This window comes from Corylus avellana, chromosome 1, assembly GCF_965113065.1.
Source record: "Corylus avellana chromosome 1, dhCorAvel1.hap1.2, whole genome shotgun sequence".
NCBI classification, from domain to species: Eukaryota; Viridiplantae; Streptophyta; class Magnoliopsida; order Fagales; family Betulaceae; genus Corylus; species Corylus avellana.
The window spans coordinates 2387222-2412143 of record NC_142490.1 but is presented as its reverse complement, the minus strand read 5'-3'; the positions used below and the strand labels follow the sequence as shown (position 1 = coordinate 2412143).

General features: G+C 38.1%; 1 protein-coding gene and 2 pseudogenes across 1 annotated transcript; all 3 read left to right on the top strand.

The window, feature by feature from the left end:
* The first annotated feature begins 3506 nt into the window (after positions 1 to 3506).
* Positions 3507 to 5485, top strand: LOC132172868 (L-type lectin-domain containing receptor kinase IX.1 pseudogene; annotated as a pseudogene).
* Positions 5486 to 9654: 4169 nt separating this feature from the next.
* On the top strand, positions 9655 to 11965 carry LOC132172048 (L-type lectin-domain containing receptor kinase IX.1 pseudogene; annotated as a pseudogene).
* A 4348-nt stretch (positions 11966 to 16313) lies between these two features.
* Positions 16314 to 17291, top strand: LOC148587849 (uncharacterized). Its single transcript, XM_088512442.1, has 2 exons — positions 16314 to 16583; positions 16647 to 17291. The coding sequence occupies exons 1-2, from the start codon at positions 16314 to 16316 to the stop codon at positions 17289 to 17291; spliced, it is 915 nt and encodes a 304-aa protein (XP_088368568.1).
* Positions 17292 to 24922: the final 7631 nt, after the last annotated feature.

The window sequence follows — 24922 nt, the reverse complement described above, 5'->3', positions numbered from 1 at the left end:
TTATTAAAGTTCAGTCACAATTATTTAGTGGAATTAATTGTAATTAATAGTGTCGAGTGACATGTCAGGGTAGACATGTAGTCCTTTAAGCTTTAACTTGTGAATATAAGTCATAGACTGAATCACACAAACTCGTTGTGTTTATTTTTCTTCATTCCACTTTGCCTTTATTTTTCTATCTGATTTTCTTTCTTTCAGAAGCAACTTAATTGGAAGACTTGCAAAGTTGCTTCGAAACCTTTAGAAAGCAGAAACTTGAAAGCAACTTTTTGAATAGTCTATCAAGTCTTTGAGGGAATTTTGGAAACCTTTAAACAAGCTTTCTAGGTATTACGTCACAATCAAGAGTCATAATTGTTTCTTTACTTCTAAAAATATTTTATTTTGTCTAATGTTGTTTTTCTATCCGTGCGATTCGTTCAGTTCCATGGATGTATGTATCAAGAGGTGTTACACAACTTTTCATTTCCAATATATATACTTGGATTCTATAAAGGACAGAAGAAAGCAAACGAAAGTGTTTTTTTAGCAATCCAAGAATCAATATGAGCGGAAATTTTTTCAAGCAAACTACCACAATCATATATTGGCTGTTAACTTCCTTGAGATTAAAGGAACCCCATGCATGGTACCTGACAGGAAGTTGAGATTGAAGCCTTGAAGGCACCCCATGGTATTCAACTAAATGCTCCTTCTGCAAAAATTAGAAACACCCGCAACAAATAGAGAGCTGATATTCTTCGAGGGATTGACCGAAAGCCCAGGAAAAGCCGCAAACTCCTGTAACACAGACTTGATGGCCCAAAATGAATGAAGCTTAATTAGTGGGCTAAAATTCACTAATGCACTCTCCTAATACCAGTCCTATAATTTATGTTTTTTGTTTTCTTAAAAAAAAAAAAAATTATGAGATGGCATAATTTCCATGAAGAACAGTCTTTTCTAATACTATATTCACTAACATGTGCAACCAAATCTTCATCTGGCTTTAGAATGCCGCGCAGCACGGCGTAGAAATAGGCATATGATGGAGATATTCAAAAGTAATTAATGTAACATTTTCCATAAAAAAAACTCCCGATAGAAAAAATTATAAAAAATTAAAAAAAAAAAAAAAAAAGAAGCTATGTTCTCTCTCCTTGAAAGACCAAACCTGCTGCCGGTGCTCAAGCTTTATACAGTTTTATGCTTTTCTTTTTCTCTCTTCAGGAGAGAACTCCTATCTCTCTAGAGATCTATTCCCGACCCTCACAAAACAACAGTTGCTTCTTCCACCCTTTTCCGACCGCTTCTCCCCTGTCGTGGATCGTCTCCTCCAACGCTTCGCCGGCCAGATCTATGGAGTCTTGAAGATCGACTTTTTCAAAGCCTGATCTCCTCCTCCCCATCAGCCCCTAGCCGAAACGCGCCCCTCCTCCAGCATCTTCGGCGTTCCAGCTTCCTGGCACTGCGTTTAGTGGAGGTTTCTCTTTGGAAACCTTTTTCCATAGTTACTTTTCATCTAAATCTCCATGGCTTTTTAAGAAGCCTGTTTAGATGTTTGATAGAGGTATTTGTGCTCCCGATGGTAGTATCCATCACCAGTATGTGCCGCGACAAGGGTTTTCTCGGGCTGCATTTGCATCTTTTTTTCCCTTTATGATCTCACTCCTGTTTTTAGAGATCTGTCCGGTTGGGGTTTTAGTAAGCTTGTCTTTTTTCTTTTCTATTATCCTTGTAACCTCTTTGTTTGAATGAATGTTGGTTTGTTACAAAAATAAATAAATAAATAAATAATTGTAATTAATATCAGTCGTATCAATGTTTCAGAGACATTGAAAAAAAGTAATTTTAAATATTCAATTCTTATTTCATTCTCATAAAAAGTCTAAAATTAAGAATAGTACTGTTGTGAGTGTACTTGTAAGTATTGAATCTAATATTAAGAAAGCACAAAAAAAAAAAAAATAGTTAATATACTTAAGTAGACCATAGTCCATTAATTTAAATTTTTTAGTTAGAGTGGTGTTCAACTATGTATATTAATGCACTTTTAATAAAAACTCCATATATAACCATTTATCTCCTGACATGTAACCACTAATTAATGATGACTTTTATAACATTGTCATGCCAAAGTTTACCTATTTCTTGGCTTTCTTCTCTCAAAACTTCTCAAAATTCACCTATTTTTTAGAATTTAGAGTGGTGAGTTTGGCCCCTTCAAGTCTGGTAATTAAAGAAGGTGATTTGACAACGACCTTTTTCTTTTTGTCTGTCTTTCCAATGTTTTACATTGAAAAAACAAAGAAATTAACTTATGGATTGTTTTCGTTGTTGCTGACGAATGAGGGTTGAGGTAATCAAGTTGTAATACGTAAGTCAATAATATGATTAAGTATGATGCTTATTCTTTCTATTTTATATTTAAGGTTGTAATACGTAAGTCATAATGAAGGCCGAAGCATTTGATCAACTCAAATTTACCGAGGCGGAACTAGAGATTAGTGTTTGTGGAGCAAAATTCTAAAAAAAAAATTATTTGAGTTAAAAATTAAATTTTATAATTTTTTTTTTTTTGGGTGGGGGGGGACCACCTTGGGCCTTGTGGGGTCCAAGGTCCCCCCAAGGCCCAACGTGGTTCCGCCCCTAGAAATATACTTATACGATAATAATGATATATATCGCAATTGTGAGGATATTACTAGTATACTACTGCAATTACTTTGTTGATCGCAACACGTATTTATTTCGTTATCTGGTCTGATGTTAACGTTAAAGGGTATTGGACATATATCCTCCAAACCAGTTTGAATGAAATATCATCCAACCTATTTAAATTAGTGACAAATGTCTATAAACATTTAAAAGCCACATTAGACTAAATTTAATGTGGTTTTTAAATGTTTATAAACACTTGACATTATTTCAAATGAGTTAGGGGATATTTCTTATAGACTAGTTTGGAGGAAATTTATGTCCTATATATATGTATAAAAGTAATTTAGAATTCAATAAAAAGAATAAAGAACAAATTAAGGTATACTCACAATACCTAAGAAGAGACCCACTCCGAAGATTAGGGGGTTAAAATTAACAACAGAAAGGAAAAGACAAGGCTCATGATCTTTTAAAACATTTCCAGAAATTTCATGCGGACCAAGCAACCTGGGAAGGAGAGAAGCCTCCTAATTAATTAATTAAATAATGAACTCTCATTGTTGGCTGTTGCATTGTTTTCATTGGGGCTATCTTCACCCAATTAAGCTTTAAGACTTAAGGATTGGGTTATAATCTTTGAAGTTATCACTATAATTTTTATGTTTTATATTTAGTGTGTTGACGCTATTAATTTTGTGCCGGCGAGGGATTTGCATAAAAGTGTTTCGATATTTTATTTTCAATGACTATATGACGATATCTATAGCTGGTGGCTGAAACTTAAGCACCAATATCAGAATACAAACTGCAAGTTCAGGTGTCATTTCCACGCGATTACTCTCTTCAAACTTGCCCTTAATTTCTCTCTCTCTCTCTCTCTCCCAATTGCCATGGCCAGCTCTTTCATGGACATACCTTTGTTGCCTCTCTTCTTCTTCCTTCTACTTGTTCCCACCGCTTATTCAGTTTCCTTCCAAATAACTCGCTTTGACCCCACTGCCACCGACCTACTATATTATGGAGCTGCTATTCCTTCTGTTGGAGCCATTGAAATGATCAACAATGCTGCATATCTATGCCGAGCTGGTTGGGCCATCTATGCTAAGAGCGTGCCACTTTGGGACTCTGATACGAGAAGCCTCACTGACTTTACTACACATTACTCCTTCACTATCAACACCCAAGGCGCTCCCAAATATGGGCATGGGATAGCATTCTTCTTGGCACCTGCTGGGTTTGAAATCCCGCCAAATTCACCCCGTGGATTTCTAGGCCTATTCAACACCACAACCAGTGATTCACCTCGGAACCAAATTCTTGTACTTGAGTTCGACTCATTCCCCAACCCTAAATGGGATCCTTCATTTGAGCATGTGGGGATTAACAACAACTCAATTTCTTCTGTACTTTACACTCCTTGGTATGCCAGCTTGCACAGCGGAGACATTGCTGATGTATGGATCACCTACAATGCTTCTACCAAGAATTTGAGTGTCTCTTGCAAGTACCAAACAACCTCTAATACTCGGGAGAATACCAGCCTTTTCTATGAAGTAGATCTCATGAAAATTCTTCCTGAGTGGGTCACAGTTGGATTTTCAGCTTCTACGGGTCAGTATGTAGAGCGAGTTCAAATTCAATCATGGGAATTCAATTCAAGTTTGGACATTAAGGAAACAAATGGAAAGAATGCGAAAAAGAAGAGATTAATGGTTGGTTTAACGTACAGTTTCAGGTTGTCTTCTGATAGTAGGGGCAATTACAACGTTTGTAATATTGTGGAGATGCGTATGGAAGGGAAAGAAGAAGGAAACAGCAGAGACACTGAACTTAACTTCGATAAACGACGACCTAGAAAGAGGAGCAGGACCAAGAAGGTTTTCTTATAACGACCTTGCATCAGCTACCTACAACTTCTCAAATGAGAGAAAGTTAGGTGAAGGAGGGTTCGGTGCTGTTTACAAAGGGTATTTGACTGGTTTAGACATGCCAATCGCTGTGAAAAAAATCTCAAGGGGTCTAAACAGGGAAAGAAATAATATATCACCCAAGTGAAGAGCATTAGCCGGCTGAGGAACCGGAATCTTGTACAGCTCATAGGATGGTGTCATGACGGAGGTGAGTTCCTACTAGTCTACGTGTTTATGCCAAATGATAGCTTTGATGCTCACCTCTTTGGCAAGAGGAATCCTCTCCCTTGGGATGTGAGATACAAGATATCTGTTGGGCTGGCCTCCGCGTTGCTAGATCTTCATGAAGAGTGGGAGCAATGTGTGGTGTATCGGGATATCAAATCGAGCAATGTTATGCTAGACTCTAGTTTTAGTGTAAAGCTTGGTGACTTTGGGTTAGCTCGGCTTATGGATCATGAACTAGGTCCCCTAACAACCGGATTGGTTGGAACTTAGGATACATGGCTCCAGAATGCTTAAGCACAGGTAGGTCTAGTAAAGAGTCGGACGTGTATAGCTTTGGGGTGGTTGCGTTAGAAATTGCTACTGGAAAAAGAGCAGGTTATCCTATATAAGAGGATTCTGACAAAGGCTTAGTTCGTTGGGTTTGGAATCTTTATGAGAGAAGAGATCTTCTTATGGCAGTCGACGAGAATCTGCAAACTGATTTTGATGAAAAACAAGTTGAGTGCTTGATGATTGTCGGACTTTGGTGTGCTCACCCTGATCCAAGTCTCAGGCCCTCCATTAGGCAAGCAATTCACGTTCTGAATTTTGAAGCAACAATGCCAAATCTTCCAACACAAATTCTTGTTCCCATGTATCACGTACCTACACTAGCAGTCAGTTCTAGTGAACCTTTCATAACTAATAGCCTTGAACATGGTCGTTGAGCACGTGAACCATCTTGGATTGAAAACTTTACATATATATGGACATTAGCAACTACAATGCTCTATCTTCTCTTTCTTTTCTCTCTAGAATTCTCTCCTTGTTGACTTATCGCGTTCCTCATGTAATCATAAATCCTGAGGTTATATATTAAACCTTATCATGATAGTAGTAGTTGTAACGCTTCCAAATTAAAAACGATTAATTCAATTAACTTGGAGAGTGTTACTGGTAACATCTCCAGACCAATTAATTGGTAATTGACTGATGATGTTACTCATCAAACGTATCAAAGTGAAAATATGTAGAAAGTGAAAATAATTGATATGAGATTACTACAAATGTGAGTGTACATTAATAACATTATGTATCATCAATTATATACACAAAGCTTCTAGCAATATTCTATAAACATCAAACGAGTACCTATCCAAACCTGATAATATGAGTCATTTGCTTAACATCTTCATCCTAACGAATTTTCTCACTCTATAATATGGCAACCTACTAAACCGCAAAACACCGAAATGTTTGGCATATGAAAAAAAAAAAATGTGTAACTGTATAAGTCCACGACTTAATAAGTAAATTATCAAAACACCTTATGTATCATCAATTATATACTCAAAGCTTCTAGCAATATTCTATAAACATCAAACGAGTACCTATCCAAACCTGATAATATGAGTCATTTGCTTAACGTCTTCATCCTAACAAATTTTCTCACTCTATAATATGGCAACCTACTAAACTGCAAAACACCGAATGTTTGGCATGTGAAAAATAATAAAATAAAATAAATAACTGTATAAGTCCACAACTTAGTAAGTAAATTATCAAAACACCTATTTATATATATATGTAATGAGCTTTAGGTGACAGTTTATAATTCAGGAATATTAGACATAAGTTTTCGCAAATATTATAACATGAAGTGGGGATAAACTCTAGGAATACTAGATTCACTAACTTGTACAACCAAATCTTCATCTGGCTTTAGAATGCCGTGCAGCACATACGGTGTAGAAATAGGCATATGATGAATGTAATTAATGTCAGTCGTAACAATGTTTCAATGACATTTAAAAAAGAGTAATTTTAGATACTTAATTCTCATTTCGTTCTCATAAAAAATCTAAAATTAAGGACGATACCTGGAGATGGAGATGACTTTTACAACATTGCATTGTCATGCCAAAGTTTACCTATTTCTTGGCTTTCTTCTCTCAAACTTCTCAAAGTTCACCTATTTTTTAGAATTTATCAATTTGGTCATTTAGGTGGTCTAACCACTCTCAATGGTTATGAAGTGAGTTTAGCCACTTCAAGTCGGCTAAAGAAGGTGATTTGACTATCTTTTGACTAACTATAAGATGGTGAGTATGAGAGGTCGTTGCAAGTCTTTTGATTTTGCATGCATGTGGGTGTCTGAGTCGCGTCTGACCTTGAGTGAACTCACTAAATGGACTTCATGTGCTTCAGGGCTTGATTTTTCATGCAATCATTCATCATAGAATAATTGAATGGGCGCATTTGTGCGACATGAGAATGAACGTCTTCGAATTTAGTTTAGAGTATGATCTTCCTCCTCACTTTTGTGTTGAAAAAGAAATAATGGAACTTATATCAGCCAAGGAAGAGGAGCCGTCTGTACTCTTAAACACCCTTTTTTTTTTTTTTTTTTTGGTTAATTTTTATAGATACATCAATAAATAAATTACAACAAACAACAAATGGTTAGACAACCAAACAATAAGCCTCAAAACGACCACAATAGTATAAGTAAAAAAAAATTATAAGAAAATGTATTAAATAAATGACGCGGCTTTATTGATTCTTGGCACAAAGACCAAGAACCATGGCCACTAATTAAGGTATTTTAGCAATTTTTAAATGTGGTATTTTAGTGGGTCCTATTTCTGAGCCTATCTAGTTCTGACAATATTGTTTCCTCTGTATTGTGTGGAAAAAAAGAAAAAAAAAAAAAAAAAAAACAAGTTTGTATTATGTTTATTTTTCTTTATTCAATTCTGATTTGTCTTTATTTTTCTATACGATTTTCTTTCTTTCAGAAAGCAATTACTTGGAAGTTGCTTTGAAAGCTTTGGAAGACAGAAACTTGAAAGCTTTGAAAATGAGAACCAGTCTTGTTTGGTCAGCTTAGCGAGAGAGAGAGTCTTGCTTGGGCAATATCAACTACTAGTCAAGGTCGTCTAGAGGGAATTTTGGAAACCTTTAAACAAGCTTTCTAGGTATTACATCACAAATTAATTTGGAAGAAAATTTCTTTAATCCACTCTAATAAATGTTAAGTCTTTTAACATGTTTGGATTCCTCAAAAAGTAATGTTTAATTAGTTTAAATTCTTAAGTTAGGAATCCAGCTTACATACTGTTATTAAAATAATAGTATATATGCTGTAGTTTAATCTCTGAGTTATTAGAAGAAAAGTTAATAATTGTTAAAATTTTTAAAAGAAAACATAATCTCTCACATATTATAATATATTTAGCGTTTATTAGGGTGAATGGAAAAAAGTATATTTCAAAATAGTTTGAAGAAAGAATTTCCTTTATTTATTAGGCTCTATTCATTGTCAAAACAGTACTCAATGCGACTGGATTTCGCAAGAATAACCTGCGTTTTTAAAAGATATTGCAAAACGTAAGGCTTTTAGTATTGCGATTTAAAAAATACTTAATTTAAAATAGAAAAAAAAATCTGCGATTTCAATAAGCAGAGTAGGGGGTGATTATTTGAAAATGTGTGAATTTAAACCAAAATCATGAAATCACATAACATACATTTAATAAAAAAGTACTTTTTAACATGTTTTACCAAATGCATTTGAGATTTTAAAAGGTAGCGATTTCAAAAATGCTATTTTTAAAAACGCTATTTTTAAAATCGCACTTATTGAAACTGCAATCCCAAATGGACCCTCCTATATCAGCCAAGGAAGAGGAGCCGTCTGTACTCTTAAACAGTGTTTTTTTTTTTTTTTTTTGGGTTAATTTTTATAGATAAGACAATAAAGAAATTATATATAACAAATAACAAATGGTTGGACAACCCAACAATAAGCCCCAAAACAATCACAATAGTGTAAGTAAACAAAAATTATAAGAGAATATATTAAATAAATAACGCGGCCCTATTGATTCTTGGCACAAAGACCAAGAACCATGGCCACCAATTAAAGTATTTTAGCAATTTTTTAATTGTGGTATTTTAGTGGGTCCTATTTCAGAGCCTATCTAGTTCTGACAATAATGTTTCCTCTGTATTGTGTGGAAAAAAAAAAAAAAAGTTTGTGTTATGTTTATTTTTCTATACGATTTTCTTTCTTTCAGAAAGCAATTACTTGGAAGTTGCTTTGAAAGCTTTGGAAGGCAGAAACTTGAAAGCTTTGAAAATGAGAACCAGTCTTGTTTGGGCAGCTTAGCCAGAGAGAGAGTCTTGCTTGGGCAATATCAACAACTAGTCAAGGTCGTCTAGCTAGAGGGAATTTTGGAAACCTTTAAACAAGCTTTCTAGGTATTACATCACAAATTAATTTGAAAGAAATTTTCTTTAATCCACTCTAATAAATATTAAGTCTTTTAACATGTTTCGATTCCTAAAAAAGTAATGTTTAATTAGTTTAAATTCTTAAGTTAGGAATTCAACTTCCATACTGTTATTAAAATAATAATATGTATATTGTAATTTAATCCCTAAGTTAGTTAAAGAAAAGTTAATAATTGTAAAAAATTGTAAAAGAAAACATAATCTCTCACATATTATAATATATTTAGCATTTATTAGGGTGAATGGAAAAAAGTATATTTCAAAATAGTTTGAAGAAAAAATTTCCTTTATTTATTAGGTTCTATTCATTTTCAAAACAGTACTCAATGCGGCTGGCCCCAGCCCATAAAAAGGTCGTTGGGGAGGAGCTTGAAAGTACGCGTGCCTCAAGAGTTTGATGGCTGTGATTGCTTACGCGGCATTCTACAAGAAACGTATAGACATGGCTGTGCATGTGATTGTTTCATGGCTTCGACTTTGTCAAAGGGACAATTTTTTTTTTTTTTTTTCCCCATTTCTTTTCCAGAGTGGGCAAGCAACCCAATGTTATATAGGTTCAATCAAAGGGTCGTAAGTTGAAGTGCCACTTCAATGCAATTGCTCTCCAACTTGTCCCTGTTCATCTCTTCTCCTTGTTTCTCTTTCCCAAGCCATGGCCACCATTTTATACAGCTTGTTCAAGCTACCACTCTTCTTAATATTGCTTTTTCTTCTTCCCTCTGCAAATTCAGTTTCTTTCAAAATATCTCGCTTTGAGCCCAAAGCGTCCAACATACAATATCATGGAGAAGCTGCACCTTCTTATGGAAACATTGAGATGAACAAAGCCGATTCTCTTTACACTGTTGGTTGGGCCACCTATGCGGAGAGGGTGCCACTCTGGGACTCAAATACTGGAAACATCTCTGACTTCACAACTCATTTCACCTTCATTATTGACACCAATGGCAGAGAAAGTTATGGTGATGGGCTTGCATTCTTCCTGGCTCCTGCTGGGATTGAAATCCCACCAAATTCAAGAGGTGGATATCTAGGCCTATTCAACTCCACAACCACGGGTTCATCTCAGAGCCAAATTGTTCTTGTGGAGTTCGATTCATTATCTAACTCGGAATGGGATCCTCCGTTTCAGCATGTGGGGATTAACAACAACTCACTTGAATCTGCCGTTGACACACCTTGGAATGCCACCTTCCACAGTGGAGACACTGCTGGTGTATGGATCTCCTACAATGCTTCTACCAAGAATTTGAGCGTCTCTTGGTCCTACAAAAAGACATATAGTTCTCAGGAGAATACTAGTCTTTCCGACACTATTGATCTCTCCAAGGTTCTGCCTGAGTATGTCACAATTGGATTTTCAGCTTCAATTGGTGGTGGTTTACCTGCACAAAAACATACGCTTCTGTCATGGGAATTCAGCTCAACTTTGGATGTAAAAGAGAAAAGTGGAAAGAAAGCAAAAAATATAAGATTAATCGTGGGTCTGACAGCGTCTGGTGCTATTTTGATAGCTGGGTTGATTGTAGCATTTGCAATATTCTTGAGGCATAAGCAAAAGAGAAGAGTAACAGCGCAAAAGAAAGGAGAAACAGAAGAGATGGTGAACTTAGCATCGATAAATGGCGTCCTAGAAAGAGGAGCAGGGCCAAGAAGGTTCTCGTATAACGAGCTTGTTTCAGCTACCTACAACTTCTCAAATGAGAGAAAGTTGGGTGAGGGAGGGTTTGGTGCGGTTTACAAGGGGTATTTAATCAATTTAGACATACCAATCGCTGTAAAGAAAATTTCAAGAGGATCTAAACAAGGGAAGAAAGAATACATCACCGAGGTGAAGATCATTAGCCAGCTGAGGCACCGGAATCTTGTGCAACTCATGGGATGGTGCCATGACAAAGGTGAGTTCGTACTTGTCTACGAATTTATGCCAAATGGTAGCCTTGATTCTCACCTCTTTAGGGAGAGGAGTCCACTCCCTTGGGCAATGAGATACAAGATATCTCTTGGGTTGGCCTCCGCGTTGCTTTATCTTCATGAAGAGTGGGAGAAATGTGTGGTGCATCGGGATATCAAATCTAGCAACATCATGCTAGACTCTAGTTTCAGTGTCAAGCTTGGTGACTTTGGGTTAGCTCGGCTTATGGATCACGAGCTAGGTCCTCAAACAACCGGATTGGCCGGAACTTTAGGATACATGGCTCCAGAATATATAAGTACGGGTAAGGCTAGTAAAGAGTCTGATGTATACAGCTTTGGGGTGGTTTGTTTAGAAATTGCTACTGGAAGAAGGTCAGGTTATCCTATAGAAGATAATTCCGACGTAGGGTTGGTTCAATGGGTTTGGAATCTTTATGGGAGAGGAGATCTTCTTTTGGCTGTGGATGGGAACTTGCAAAATGATTTTGATGAAAAACAGGTAGAATGCTTGATGATTGTCGGACTTTGGTGTGCTCACCCTGATCGAAATCTCAGGCCCTCCATTAGACAAGCAATTAGCGTTCTTAATTCGGATGCAACAACACCAAATCTTCCAACACAGATGCCTGTTCCCATATATCCTATACATATAGCAGCAGTCAGTTCTGGTGGACATTCCATAACTGCAAGCCTTCATGAAGGTCGTTGACATTATTTCTTTGGTTTTAAAAATTGCTTATATTGTCTATTTGATGCAGAGAGCAGAGAGCAAAACCCCACCCATGAGAGAGTCTTAGTTCGAGCATTATTTCAATAATGTTTTAGTTTATCTTTATCTTTTATTTGTTGCGAGTTGAAGTTTATCTTTATCATTTAGTTTGACACCAGCTACGGTTCTAGTTTATCTTATAGTTATCTTATATTTAGTTATTCATTCTCTTTTATTTTAATTCCTCTAGAATATGTAGTCTATAAATATTGATGTATTCCATGGGCTAGAGAAAGTTGAATGATAATTGAGAATTTGTTTCCAGTTTTCCTGGTGTGACTTCAGACTTTTCTGGTGTGACTCCAGATTTACCAGATCTCACTCTTAGAAGAGGTGTTTATACAACTTTTCATTTCCAATACTTAATTAATGGCAATTACAATATCTATCTTGAATTGCTCTACGAGAAAGTTTAACGTGGGGATCGGAACATGCATGTGGCATTAATTCGCACTGAACTTCGTGGATATATAATTTAATAATTAAGTACTAATGCGTGCAGGATTATGTGATGCCACAATTATCTTATAGAACTCAAATACGAGACAAGGAGAAGAATATTAATTTAAAATTGGAGCATCTGTACGAGGTTCATGTCTTTTTGTTCTATTAGACAATATTGAATATTAAATTGAAATTAATTATATCCAAAATATGGTTAACTAATGTTTACGTACACAATCCAATATTTATCCTTACAGTCCGCAGTATTACATGCACGTTCTCTCTCTCAATGGATGATTGGGATAATCTGGATCCAATTTCCAAGCAATTTTCTACAATCAACAAGTGTGTTTTAATAACATTATCTTGTCTAACCTGCCAAGAAAGACGCTCATAATTAGGTTAATTCGTCTCTTTTGTTCTATTAATTAATATATAGTCTTTCTTTTTCTTATACGTGCCTTCAAAGGGAGAAATTCTGCTATTATCTTCTTTGTTTTTTGTTGTATTATGATATAAACACTAATATAACTCTTAATTAACTAATCGTATATATATAGGGCCGGCAATTTTGACACGACCCGCAAACCCGACACGAAGTTAGCAGGTATTGGGTTTGGGCTTATCGGGTTCGGGTCTACCCGATTAAGACCCGGCTAAATTCGTATCTGGCGGGTCGACCCACCAGGACACGTTTAAATTAACGGGTCTGGCAGGTTTCGGGTGACCCGCCATACCCGTTACCCATTTAAATTTTTTTAAAAAAAAAAAAATCCCCCAAGCATGTAAAAAAATCCCCCTAAAATTAAATCCCTAATTCCTAAACACACTCTCACCTCATGACTCAGCCCATGCCCCACGGTCACCATTACTCAGCAGGCAGCACCCGCCAACCCCCGCCCCCCCCCCCCCCCACCCAAACCGGCGATGCCGAATGACCGGACTATCTCTCCTCTCTCCCTCTCCGGCACTCCCTCTCCCTCTCGTCTCTACCTCTATTTTCCTCGGACTCTCTCTCATCTAAAAAGTGTGGTTTTCACACCCTTGCAGCCGCCAGCTCCCCCCACCCAAACCGGCAACCGGACTATCGCTACGCTATTAAGGTCACAACACTTTTCTCATTCACTTTGTTTCCCATAATTTCATTTCAATTTTCTCTCTATTTCTCTATCTATCTACTTATCTATCTATATCTATCTCTCCGTTTGGTTGCCGAGAAATCTGTCGTTGGTTTAGAAAATGTGAGGGAAAAATTGGGTTTCTGCAAATCCAAGGGGTTTGTGTTTAATTTTTGGATTTGACCTATTTTACGATCTGTGGGGTTTGACGATCTCTAGAGCCATCATTGTTTGTGTATTATGAGTTTGTTGGAGTTTCTTTGTGTGGGTTTCTTAGATTAAGTCTGGAGTTGTCTGCTTCGAGTGAGTAGCTTCTGTTTGGTTGCTAAGGAAAAAAGTGGGAAGTAAAAGGACACAGGTTTTTTTTGTTTTTGTTTTTTTTTTTTTTTTTTTCCCTGTTGGTGTTTCTTTGTATGGGTTGGGTCGGGTCGGATCTACCCGATTATGTTAAACGGGTCGTGTCGGGTTACCCAGATATTTTTCGTGTCATAATTGTGTCAGACCCGTTAACCCGATTAGCTAAATGGGTCGTGTTCGTGTCTTGGGTAATCGGGTCGCGGGTCTTAGCGGGTCCTAATCGGGTCTACCCGATTACCCGTTTTGCTACCCCTATATATATATATATATTATATATATAAAAGCCGAGTTTTGACGTAGAGAGTGCTTCGAATTGCGACACGTGTCTATGTTTTTTAATAACTGAGAGTGCTTAAAATTGTGACACGTGTCTATGTTTTTAATATCTGAATTGTTTTTTTTATTTTTACATTTGGTCATTAATTAGCGTAATTAATTGTGTTGATTATATTTCAAGAGTTTTCTATACATAAATTATTCAATAAATTAAGTATTATTAATGTCCGAATCAAATAAGGAAACAAATAATATAAATGAAATTATAACCTTTCTGATTAGGAAAAAAAAAAAGAAAAAGGAAATTATAACCTTTTTTTTTTTCACACCAACAATATTTTCTTTCAATTTTAAATTTTTTTACTCATTATTTTTAATAATTAAACCGTGAAAATATTGAAAGGGTTTTTCCTTTTTCTATTTTTTTAATGAATTAAGTGTAAGATTTTTTCTTAATTAATTCCTTTTGACATTTCTTTTTATTAACTCACGTGTCCCTTATTTATTTTTTCAGTCTTCTCTCTAGGGTTTCTTTTCGGCACCTAGAGGAGAAGTTTTCTATCCCCCGGGTGTAGGGTGGAGTGTGTACCGGTGTCGGAGCGGCTAGGAGTAACGAACAACTGAGATGGGAAACACGGCGGAGGAATTGCCTTGGCTTTAGGAAAATCTGACGCTGATGGAGGAAGAGGGGGCAGACCTTGCCATTGGAGAGGCTGATTTAGCCCCTCTGGCAGCTCGGGGTTCATCTTGTGTCGTTGGGAAATTACTTGTAGATCGGACTGTGGGGAAGGATGTACTCAAAACGCCATTGATACGGGCTTGACGTCCAGCGGACCGGGTTTCTTTCAGAACTTTAGGTGCAAATCTGTTCTTGATTCAATTTGCAAGTGAATGTGACAAAATTCGTATTTTGGAAGGTCGTCCATGGAAGTTTGATGACCATCTTTTTGCAATAGTGGATTATGATGGATTGACTTCACCAGCCCAATTGGATTTTGATAAAGCATCTTTTTGGGTTCGCATGTTTGGTCTACCATTGTCTTGTATGAGCAGAGATGTGGGACAGAAGATTGGTGCACCGGTGGGTGAAGTTGAAGATATTGATGTCACCGAGGAAGGAGTAGGGTGGGGGGAGTTTTTGAGAGTTTGGATTCGTCTGGACCTCTCTAAACCACTCTCACGAGGGAGGACCATAAATCTCAGGGGTAAATCTCTCTGGATAGCTTTTCAATATGAGAAGATTCCCCGATATTGCTATATTTGCGGAGTCATAAGGCATGGACAGCGTGGGTGTGGAGGACCTGCAGGCCGGAGACTCAATGCAGGGGAGAAGAAAATCGAATTTGGACCCTGGCTTCGGGTTCCCTTGCTGACAAGGAGACACGGGAGAAGCGGAGGTTGGGCAACAGGAGGGCAAGCCGGCCATGAGCATGCAGGGAGGTTTTATGGCGAACATAGCAAACCACGCAGAGAAAGGAAGGAGAGGGAAGAGGAGACGGAGAGGGGCCAAAGTGGTGGTGGATCGTCTGAAAATTCAAAAACTCCGGTGAGGGGTAACTCTGGAAAACACCCATACTGTTGTGATTATGATTTCCCCATATCACGGAGCAAAAATATGGGAGGATTTCAGTTACAGGATGAAGCAATTGATGAGGGAGGGGATTAGGGAGAAATTAATGGGGGCGTTAATGTGTGTCCTATTGGGCTGGAGAGCATTAAAGAAAAAGATTTGGGAGTTAAGAAGATGAGTCAACAAACAAATGAGTGCCGTTTAGATGGGGGAAAGAATATCTATGTAGGCCAATGGGATTCAATTAAGGAGAAGATGGTTTGGGCCATGGTGGATAAAAATGATGCTTTGGATGGGCCTAGGAGAAGTGGGCTAGCAGGCAGTAGTGCAATGTCCCCACCTGGAAGCCAAAATGTGGTGTCTCCAACCTTTGTCTTCGGGACTTCACAAGCAAAAGGCAGCAACACTGTGAGTGGGTCGAAAAGCAAAAAAACAAAGGCCTGTACGACTACAAAGCAGAATACATGCAATTTGGGGGCCTTGGCACTCATGTGTAATGGTAAGGCAGATATTGGTTCGGGGAAAAGGAAAAATCTAGACAGTGTGGGGGGAGAGTATTGGGTTATAGAAAAAAGAAATAGGCGAGAAGGGGAAGAGGAGAACCTGAATGATGAAGCTTTGGTGGCGGCTGTTATGCAGCCCCGCCATCACCTATAAGTCTACTTAGTTGGAATTGCCAAGGGCTTGGGAACCCTCGGACAGTTCGAGACCTTCATCAGATGGTAAAGGAAAAGAAACCCATGATGGTTTTCCTTATGGAAACCAAGGTGCATGACAAGAATGTTGATTTTTTTAGAATCAAACTAGGGATGGATAATATGTTCATCGTGGATAGCGTTGGGAAAAGTGGAGGTTTGATTCTTTTGTGGAAGAAAAATTTCAATGTGGAGATACAGAATTACAGCCGACGACATGTCAATACAATTATACGTATACATACAAGTGGGGTGGAGTGGAAATTTACGGGGTTCTATGGCCATCCCGAGGTTGCAAAACGGAAGGAAGCTTGGGGACTACATAGATATCTTTCTACAGTTTCTCCCATTCGATGGTTATGCATAGGAGATTTTAACGAGATAGTTAGTTTTTCAGAACAATATGGGGCTGTTTCTAAAACTAGCTGACAAATGGAGGAGTTTTAGCTAGCTCTGGAGGACTGTATGCTTAGTGACTTGGGCTTCCAAGGGCCAAAGTTTACATGGACAAATGGTAGACCGAATGATGGTTTCACGCAAGAAAGGCTGGGTAGGGCGGTTGCAAATCCTGCATGGCTCTCTCTTTTTGCATGTCCAGTAGTGAAAGTATTGGCAAGACGTAATTCAGACCATAATCCACTTATCCTCATTGTTGATGATGCCGGGTGCAGGAGGAGATTTGGACGACATTTTCGCTTTGAGGCCAGCTGGGAGTCCCATCCAGATTTCAAAAATGAAGTGGAGAAAGGTTGGTGGGCAAACCGAAGAGGTGAGAACCCACTGCAAAATGTGCATGGGAAACTCAAGTCATGTCAGCCATCTATTTTGTGTTGGGTTAAAAAAACTGTCCTAGCAACAGAGGATCTTATCCGGGCCAAATCAAAAGAGCTTGAAGAGATGCAAGGGGTGGCAGGGAACGAAAACAGGGAGGCTGAAAAAGTTTTAAGGGAGGAAGTGAATGGGCTTTTAGAACAAGAAGATATAAAATGGAAGCAAAGAGCTAAGGAAAATTGGCTTCAGAATGGTGATCGTAATACGAAGTTTTTCCATGCGAGTGCTACGCAGAGGAGAACTCGCAATAAGATATCTTAGATATCAGACGGAAATGGGCAGGAGTGGTTAACAACGGATGAGATTGAAAATGCTTTTGTGGATTATTATAAAAATTTATTCACTTCGGCAAGACCCCACTATATTGATGATTGTGTGGCAGCAGTGGATAAGAAGGTAACCCATGACATGGCCAGTAAACTTTTGGCAAATTTCACCGTGGAGGAGGTTGTAGCTGCCCTCAAACAGATGGCGCCATTAAAAGCACCAGGACCGGATGGATATACTGCTGGGTTCTACCAAAAACATTGGAGTACCATAGGTCCGGAGGTATGTGAAGCGGTATTACATTTTTTCAAATATTCTGTTATGGAGCCTGTTATTAACTCAACACACATTGCTTTGATTCCAAAAAATAATAATCCCAAGAATGTTTCGGATTATAGGCCTATTAGTTTATGTAATGTAATGTATAAGATTATTTCAAAAGTCTTAGCTAATAGGCTCAAAGAGGTTTTACCTCATGTAATTTCACCCTTTCAAAGTGCTTTCCTTCCAAGGCGTTTGATTACAGATAACATTTTGGCAGCCTACGAAACCCTACATACCATGCATTCCAGAATGTGGGGTAAAGTAGGTTATATGGGAATCAAGCTGGACATGAGTAAGGCTTACGACAGGGTGGAATGGCTTTTCTTGGAATCAGTTATGGGCAAGTTGGGGTTCCCTGCAAAATATATCAAACTGATAATGGAGTGTGTACGAACTGTCACTTATGCCATTATTGTCAATGGACAACCGGTGGGCCATATAATTCCAGAGAGAGGTTTGAGACAAGGTGATCCGCTGTCCCCCTATCTCTTCCTTATTTGTGCTGAGGCTCTTAGCTCCATGCTCAGTAAAGCAGAAGAAAATGAGGTAATTACAGGGGTACCCACATCCAAAAAGGGTCCACGAATTAGCCACCTCTTCTTTGCGGATGACAGTCTTCTCTTTTGTAAGGCTAACTCAGTAGAATGGAGACGACTCACCAAGATTTTAGACAAATATGAGGCTGCCTTGGGACAGAAACTGAATAAAGACAAGACCTCTATATTTTTTAGCCGCAATACTAGTGGTGAAAAAAAAAGAAGAGATTACCAGGCTGTCTGGATTGCAAGCCACGGAAAAATATCTAGGGCTTCCAACACTGGTGGGAAAATCGAGATTGAAAGCCTTTAAAAATATCAAGGACCAAGTGTGGGATCGGTTGCAAAGTTGGAAAGTTTATTTTCTTTCTCAAGCCGGGAAGGAAATAATGTTGAAGGCAGTCATTCAAGCCAGTCATTCAAGCCATCCCCACATATTGTATGTCGGTGTTTCTACTACCAACTACACTATGTAGGGACATTAATAGGCTTATGCAGAGGTTCTGGTGGGGGCATAAGGAGAATGGGTCCAAAATTCATTGGATGAGTTAGGAGCGGATGGGTATGACTAAGGCAAAGGGGGACCTGGGGTTCAGAGATTTGGTTTTATTTAATAAAGCGCTCTTGGCAAAACAAATATGGAGATTGGTACAAATGCCGGAATCTTTGGTGGCAAGGATTGTTAAAGCTAAATACTACCCTACGATGACGGTTATGGAAGCTCAAGTAGGGAAAAGGCCATCTTTGGCTTGGAGGAGCATAATTTCAGCAAAGGAAATCATAAAGAAGGGGGCAATATGGAGGGTAGGGAATGGGAAAGATATTCAGGTGTGGGGTGATTGTTGGTTACCAAGACCAACGACCTACTCTATTCAATCCCCACCGACAATTCTTGCGGCTAACTCCATGGTGCACGACCTTATTGATGTCACTACGGGGAGATGGAAGAACGATATAATTTCAGCAAATTTTTTTGAGGAGGAGGCTGCAGTGATCAATAATATAACCTTCAGCCCTCTACTTCCTAAAGACAAATTAATTTGGAGATGTACAGCTAATGGACAGTTTTCAGTCCGAAGTGCTTATCATCTTGTTGTTGAATGGCAAGCCGAGACAAGGGGGGAAGCGTCGAAGCAAGGACAAGGGTGTGAGATGTGGAAAGTGTGCTGGAAATTAAACGTCCCTAATAAGGTGAAAATGTTTTTGTGGAGAACCTGCCACAACCTTCTCCCCACAAAAGTCAATCTGTTCAAGAGAAGGGTGATCAATTCACCAAAGTGCCCGATATGTCAGTTAGAAGACGAAAGTGTGGAGCATATTATATGGTCTTGCCCATCTGCGTCTGATGTGTGGAGCTGCGGACCAAAGAAACTACAAAAGAATAAATGTGGAACTACCAACTTTGTGCAGCTGTTTGAGGAGCTGATTGGGAGATGTGAGCAGCAAGAATTGGAACTATTTGCGGTGGTAGCTAGAAATATATGGCTGAGGCGTAATACAGTTGTCCATGAGGGTGAATTTCTTTCTCCAACTCAAGTATTCATGAATGCACCTGCTGACTTGGAGCACTTTCAGAGCATAAATGTACACTCTAAGGAGCTGGACAGTGTAATTCGACAATCTCAAACGGTCAAATGGCAGCCCCCCCCCCGGTGAACGTGATCAAAGTGAACTGGGACGCTGCAATAGATCGGCGAAACTCTAGCGTCGGACTGGGCTTACTTGCACGGGATGCAGAAGGCAAATTCTTGGTTGCATGTGGGGTCAAAAAAAAGATAGTAGTGGAGCCTATAGTGGTTGAAGCACTTGCAGCCCTGCATGCCGTGATTTTTGCAAAGGAGCTTGGATTTTCAAGTGTTATTTTTTAGGGAGATGCTCTAACAGTTGTGAAGGCAGTAAATTCCTATGGAGCCTGTGATAGCAGCTATGGTCATCTTGTGGAAGATATGCAACGGCATATGAATGATTTTGTTTTGTCAAGTTTCGTGCATGTTATGAGGGAAGCAAATTCTGTTGCCTATTATTTAGCTAAGGAGGCTTGTACCCCATGTCATTGACAAATGTTGGTGGCATTGTATTCCATCATGTATTGGTGGTATTATTAGGGAGGAGGATTTATCCCTTCTCTCCTGATTTGCTCTAATTGAGCTTCAATAAGATTACAAACTCTCTTAAAAAAAAAAAAACTCACGTGTCCCTTTTTTTAAAAAAAAAAAAAAAATTGTACTCATAATTTTTAATAATTGAACCGTACAAATATTGAAAGGGGTTTTTCCTTTTTCTGTTTTTTATTTTTATGAATTATGTGTACGATTTTTCCTTAATTAATTCATTTTAACTTTTTTTTTAATTAACTCACGTTTATCTCTCTCACCCTAAATCACGATTTTTTTTAAAAAAAATAAATTAATTGTCTTAATGCATTAATATCTCTCCCTTTATTAAAACACAATTTTCCTTAATTAATTCATTTTGACCTTTCGTTTTATTAATTCACATTTATTTTTTATTATAGTCAGAATATTTTTTTTATTTAAATTGTGATTGTTGTTAATATATATATATATATATATATATATATATATATATATATATATATATATATATATATAGAGAGAGAGAGAGAGAGAGAGAGAGAGAGAAAAGAGTGTCGATTTCTTATTAAAACATTCAGGCCACTAAAACAGAGTGCTCTAGTGCCAACAAATCACATATACAAGCGGGTGGTAAATCCCGCCAAGTCGCAGAGATACAGTTCATCACAGCATGTTTGGCAAGACTATGGGCTACTCTGTTTCCTTCTCGCCTTACAAAGGACAGCTTCCAAGAGACCAAGGAGGTAAGCTCCATTTTGATATCCGCAATGACATGCCGCATCAATCACTAATTTGGCATCCCCTTCCAAATGCACTTTCTCCAAGCACAACTCACGGCAAAATCTGATCGCCAGTAAGACTGCCTGTGCTTCTGCCGCAGCAAGAGCAAGACAACTCGTCCACACTTCACATTTCGCCCCTAGGAAGTTGCCAAGCGAATCACGGAGCACCACGGCCAGACCCATCCGACCATTATCCTTCTTAACAACCGCGTCACAGTTTCCTTTACACCATTCTGCCGCCGAAGGTATCCAACAACCCTCAACAGGAACTACGCCTTGAGGGACCAACTGCTCTCCCTGCTGCTGAGCCAAGGTGTATTCATGAATAGCATTTAGGGTCCGCTGCAAGATAATACGGGGATGAGTGAGGAACCCCCCAAAAACAACATCGTTTCACCGCAGCCATATCCTACGTACCAGCCCCGAGAATTGCACCAGCTCCTCCGTGTCACATTTGTGGAACAAACCTTCAACCACCTGTATAAAATTCGGGCCAGGGAAATAGCTTTTTTGGAATTTTTTTGAACCCATACTCCACACATCCATAGTTGATGGGCACTGCCATAGGACATGAAAGCCAGACTCCACTTCTAGCCCGCAAAGTGGGCACTGTGGATCCCTGAGAATTTTCCTCTTATATAAATTCTCTCGGGTCAAAAAAATATCATTGCATGCCCGCCATAGAAAATTCCTCTCAACATTAGGAACCGGCAAGGACCAAATTTGCTTCCAGATTGAGCTACCCACCCCACGCTGAGAACACCCAGTCACAGCAAGAGATAAAACTTCCTTTTGCATGTGATAGGCACTTTTAACAGAGAACAATCCATTTTTGGTGCCCCTCCATATGAGGATATCCTCCTGATTAGTACAACTTATAGGTATGGCGTGGATCACGCTTATCTCTTCTTTGGAAAAAATTCTTTCCAAGAGAGGAGTTTTCCACCATCTCAACTCTTCATTTATAAGTTCAGAAACGGTTGCTTCTGGGTCCAGCACTGCAGGAGGGGATAGAACTCAGAAGGTAGATGGATTTGGAAGCCACCTATCCTTCCAAATTTGAATTTTACGACCGTTACCCACCCACCAAACTAGTCCCTCTTTTAGTAGGTCACAAGAGCTGAAAATACTCTTCCAAGTAAAAGATGGACGCCATCCCATATTCGCTCCCAAAATCATACTCCCCGGGTAATACTTTGCTCGCATTATTTGTGCCACCAAACTGTCCGGCTGAGACCATAACCTCCAAGCTTGTTTAGCCAACAGGGCCTTGTTGAAACTGGTAAAATCTCGAAACCCCATCCTCCCTGATTCTTTTGGGATACCCATCCGCCCCCAACTCATCCAATGCACTCGGGATTTATTTTCTTGATTACCCCACCAGAATTTTTGCATATGTGAATTTATAACGCGTGCGGGAGACGAAAAACACTCGTACAATAAGCTGGTATAGCTTGTATCACAACCTTGAGAAGAATCTCTTTACCAGCCTGAGATAATAATTTAATCTTCCAGTCCTGAAGTTTCTTCCACACCCGATCAATAAGACCCTTAAAAGCTGCTATTCGGGACTTTCCTACCAAGGCAGGTATCTCCAAATACGTATCATATCGTTGAGATGAAGGTATCCCAGCTATTTCCGAAATTTCTCTTCTCACCTCCAATGGTGTGTTACCACTGAAAAAGAGTGATGTCTTATTATTATTAAGGCGTCGTCCAGAAGCTGCTTCATAAAGTCTCAACACATTAGTAAGATTATTCCATTGAGCAATGCTGGATTTACAAAACAACAAGCTGTCGTCCGCAAAAAATAAGTGACTAATCCGAGGGCCCCCCCGAGAAGTAGGAACACCCGTCAAAGCCCTGTCACCATTTGCCTATATCACCATGGCACTCAACACCTCAGCGCATAGAATAAATAAATATGGTGAAATGGGATCACCTTGCCTCAACCCCTTCTCTGGCTTGATCTGTCTGCACAGTTTTCCATTCACCATTACCGCATATTGCACCGATGTGACACACATCATAATAAGTTGGACTCATCTCGAAGCAAAACCCAATCGATATAATACGGCCTCTAAAAACCCCCATTCCACCCGATTGTATGCCTTGCTCATATCCAGTTTGACAGCCATATACCCTGATTTCCCCTTCATCCGTTTGTGCATTGTATGAAGGGTTTCATACGCAGCCAACACATTGTCGGTAATCAGTCTCCCTGGAATAAAAGCACTTTGAACAGGTGAAATAATATTTGGCAATATTTTTTTCAACCTATTGGCCAACAGCTTAGATATAATCTTATACATAACATTGCAGAGGCTTATTGGCCTAAAATCAGTGACACAAGTAAGGTCCTTAACCTTTGGAATAAGAATAATATTTGTCAAATTTAAGAATGAAGGCATACTACCAGAGTTAAGAGTACCAATGATAGCTTGACAAATATCCTCCCCCACAATACTCCCATTTTTCTGGAAAAACCCAGTCGTGAGACTGTCCGGACCTGGGGATTTTAATGGAGCCATGCCATGTAGAGCACTAGCAACCTCCTCAACGGTAAACGCTTGTAGTAAAGCGTTATTCATCTCCTCCATCACCCGTCTCACAATAGGTTGTAGACATGGCAACATATCACCTGCACTATCAGAGGTAAATAAGCTATTAAAATAATTGACATAAGCCCGTTGCACCATGATTCCCTCCGTTGCACCATGATTGTTGTTAATATTTTTAATTAAACATGTCTACTAGAAGAAAATATGCATATGAAAAACTTAAAAAGAAAAGAAACGTAGAGAAATTGATTGAATCTCAAATAGGAGCTTTAAATAAATTTGTTATTAGCAATAAACAAAATATGGAGGGTAATTTAGGTGAAAAACTCATAAATGAACAAGAAATTCATGAAAAAGAATTAAAAGATAATGAAAATACTATTGATGTATCTAACTCTATTGTTACAAATATTTATGACCTTGGCCAATAGAAAAATATTGATGCAAAATTAAGAGATTTATTAGTAAAAAATGGTCCAATAAGATACAATAATATAGATTTTCTTAAAGATGAGAAGTCTAGGCATTTTTCTAGTACATATTATATACGAAAGTTATCAAATGAGGAGCAACATAATAGAAGATGGCTAGTCTATTCAAAATATTTAAATAGAGTATTTTGTTTTTGTCACAAGTTGTTTAATTCAAAACCTAATATAACGCAATTAGATGATGAAGGAACTTAAAAATCTTAGTACTAAACTTAAAAGTCATGAAACAACCAATGAACACATTATTATCATGAAAGATTAGGTTGATTTCGAAATGAGATTATTAAAAAATAAAACAATTGATAAAATTGTCCAGGAACAAATTAACAGAGAGAAAGATCATTGGAAAAGAGTATTGCTTAGAATTATTGTTGTAGTAAAGAATCTTGGTAAGAATAATTTGGTAAGAATAATGAGATTATTTTAATTTTTAATTTTTTTTCAACAGACTCTCTTGGTATTTCTTAAACCAATAAAACACCAATGCAATGAAACCAAAAGTGTTACTCCAAATTTAGGGTTTGCTTTTCTTAACATTATTTTAATATAAAAATATTTTCTATTTTCTCTCTCTTTCCTATATAATTTTTTTGGAAGAATATTTAAATGGCTTTTCTTTTCTTTCTTTTTCCTAACATTTATTTAAAAAAAATATTTAAATAGTATAGAAAAAAGATAAGAAAAATTATTGTGGAGTTTATGGTGCAGGTATGAAAATTAGGAGGTCGTGGGTCTTACAAAGTAGCCACTCTTTCCAACGTTGCTTATCCTAACCCATTCCAAAAATATATAAAAGAGATTTTCTTTTTTTTAATAAAGAGAGTACTACTCCTTT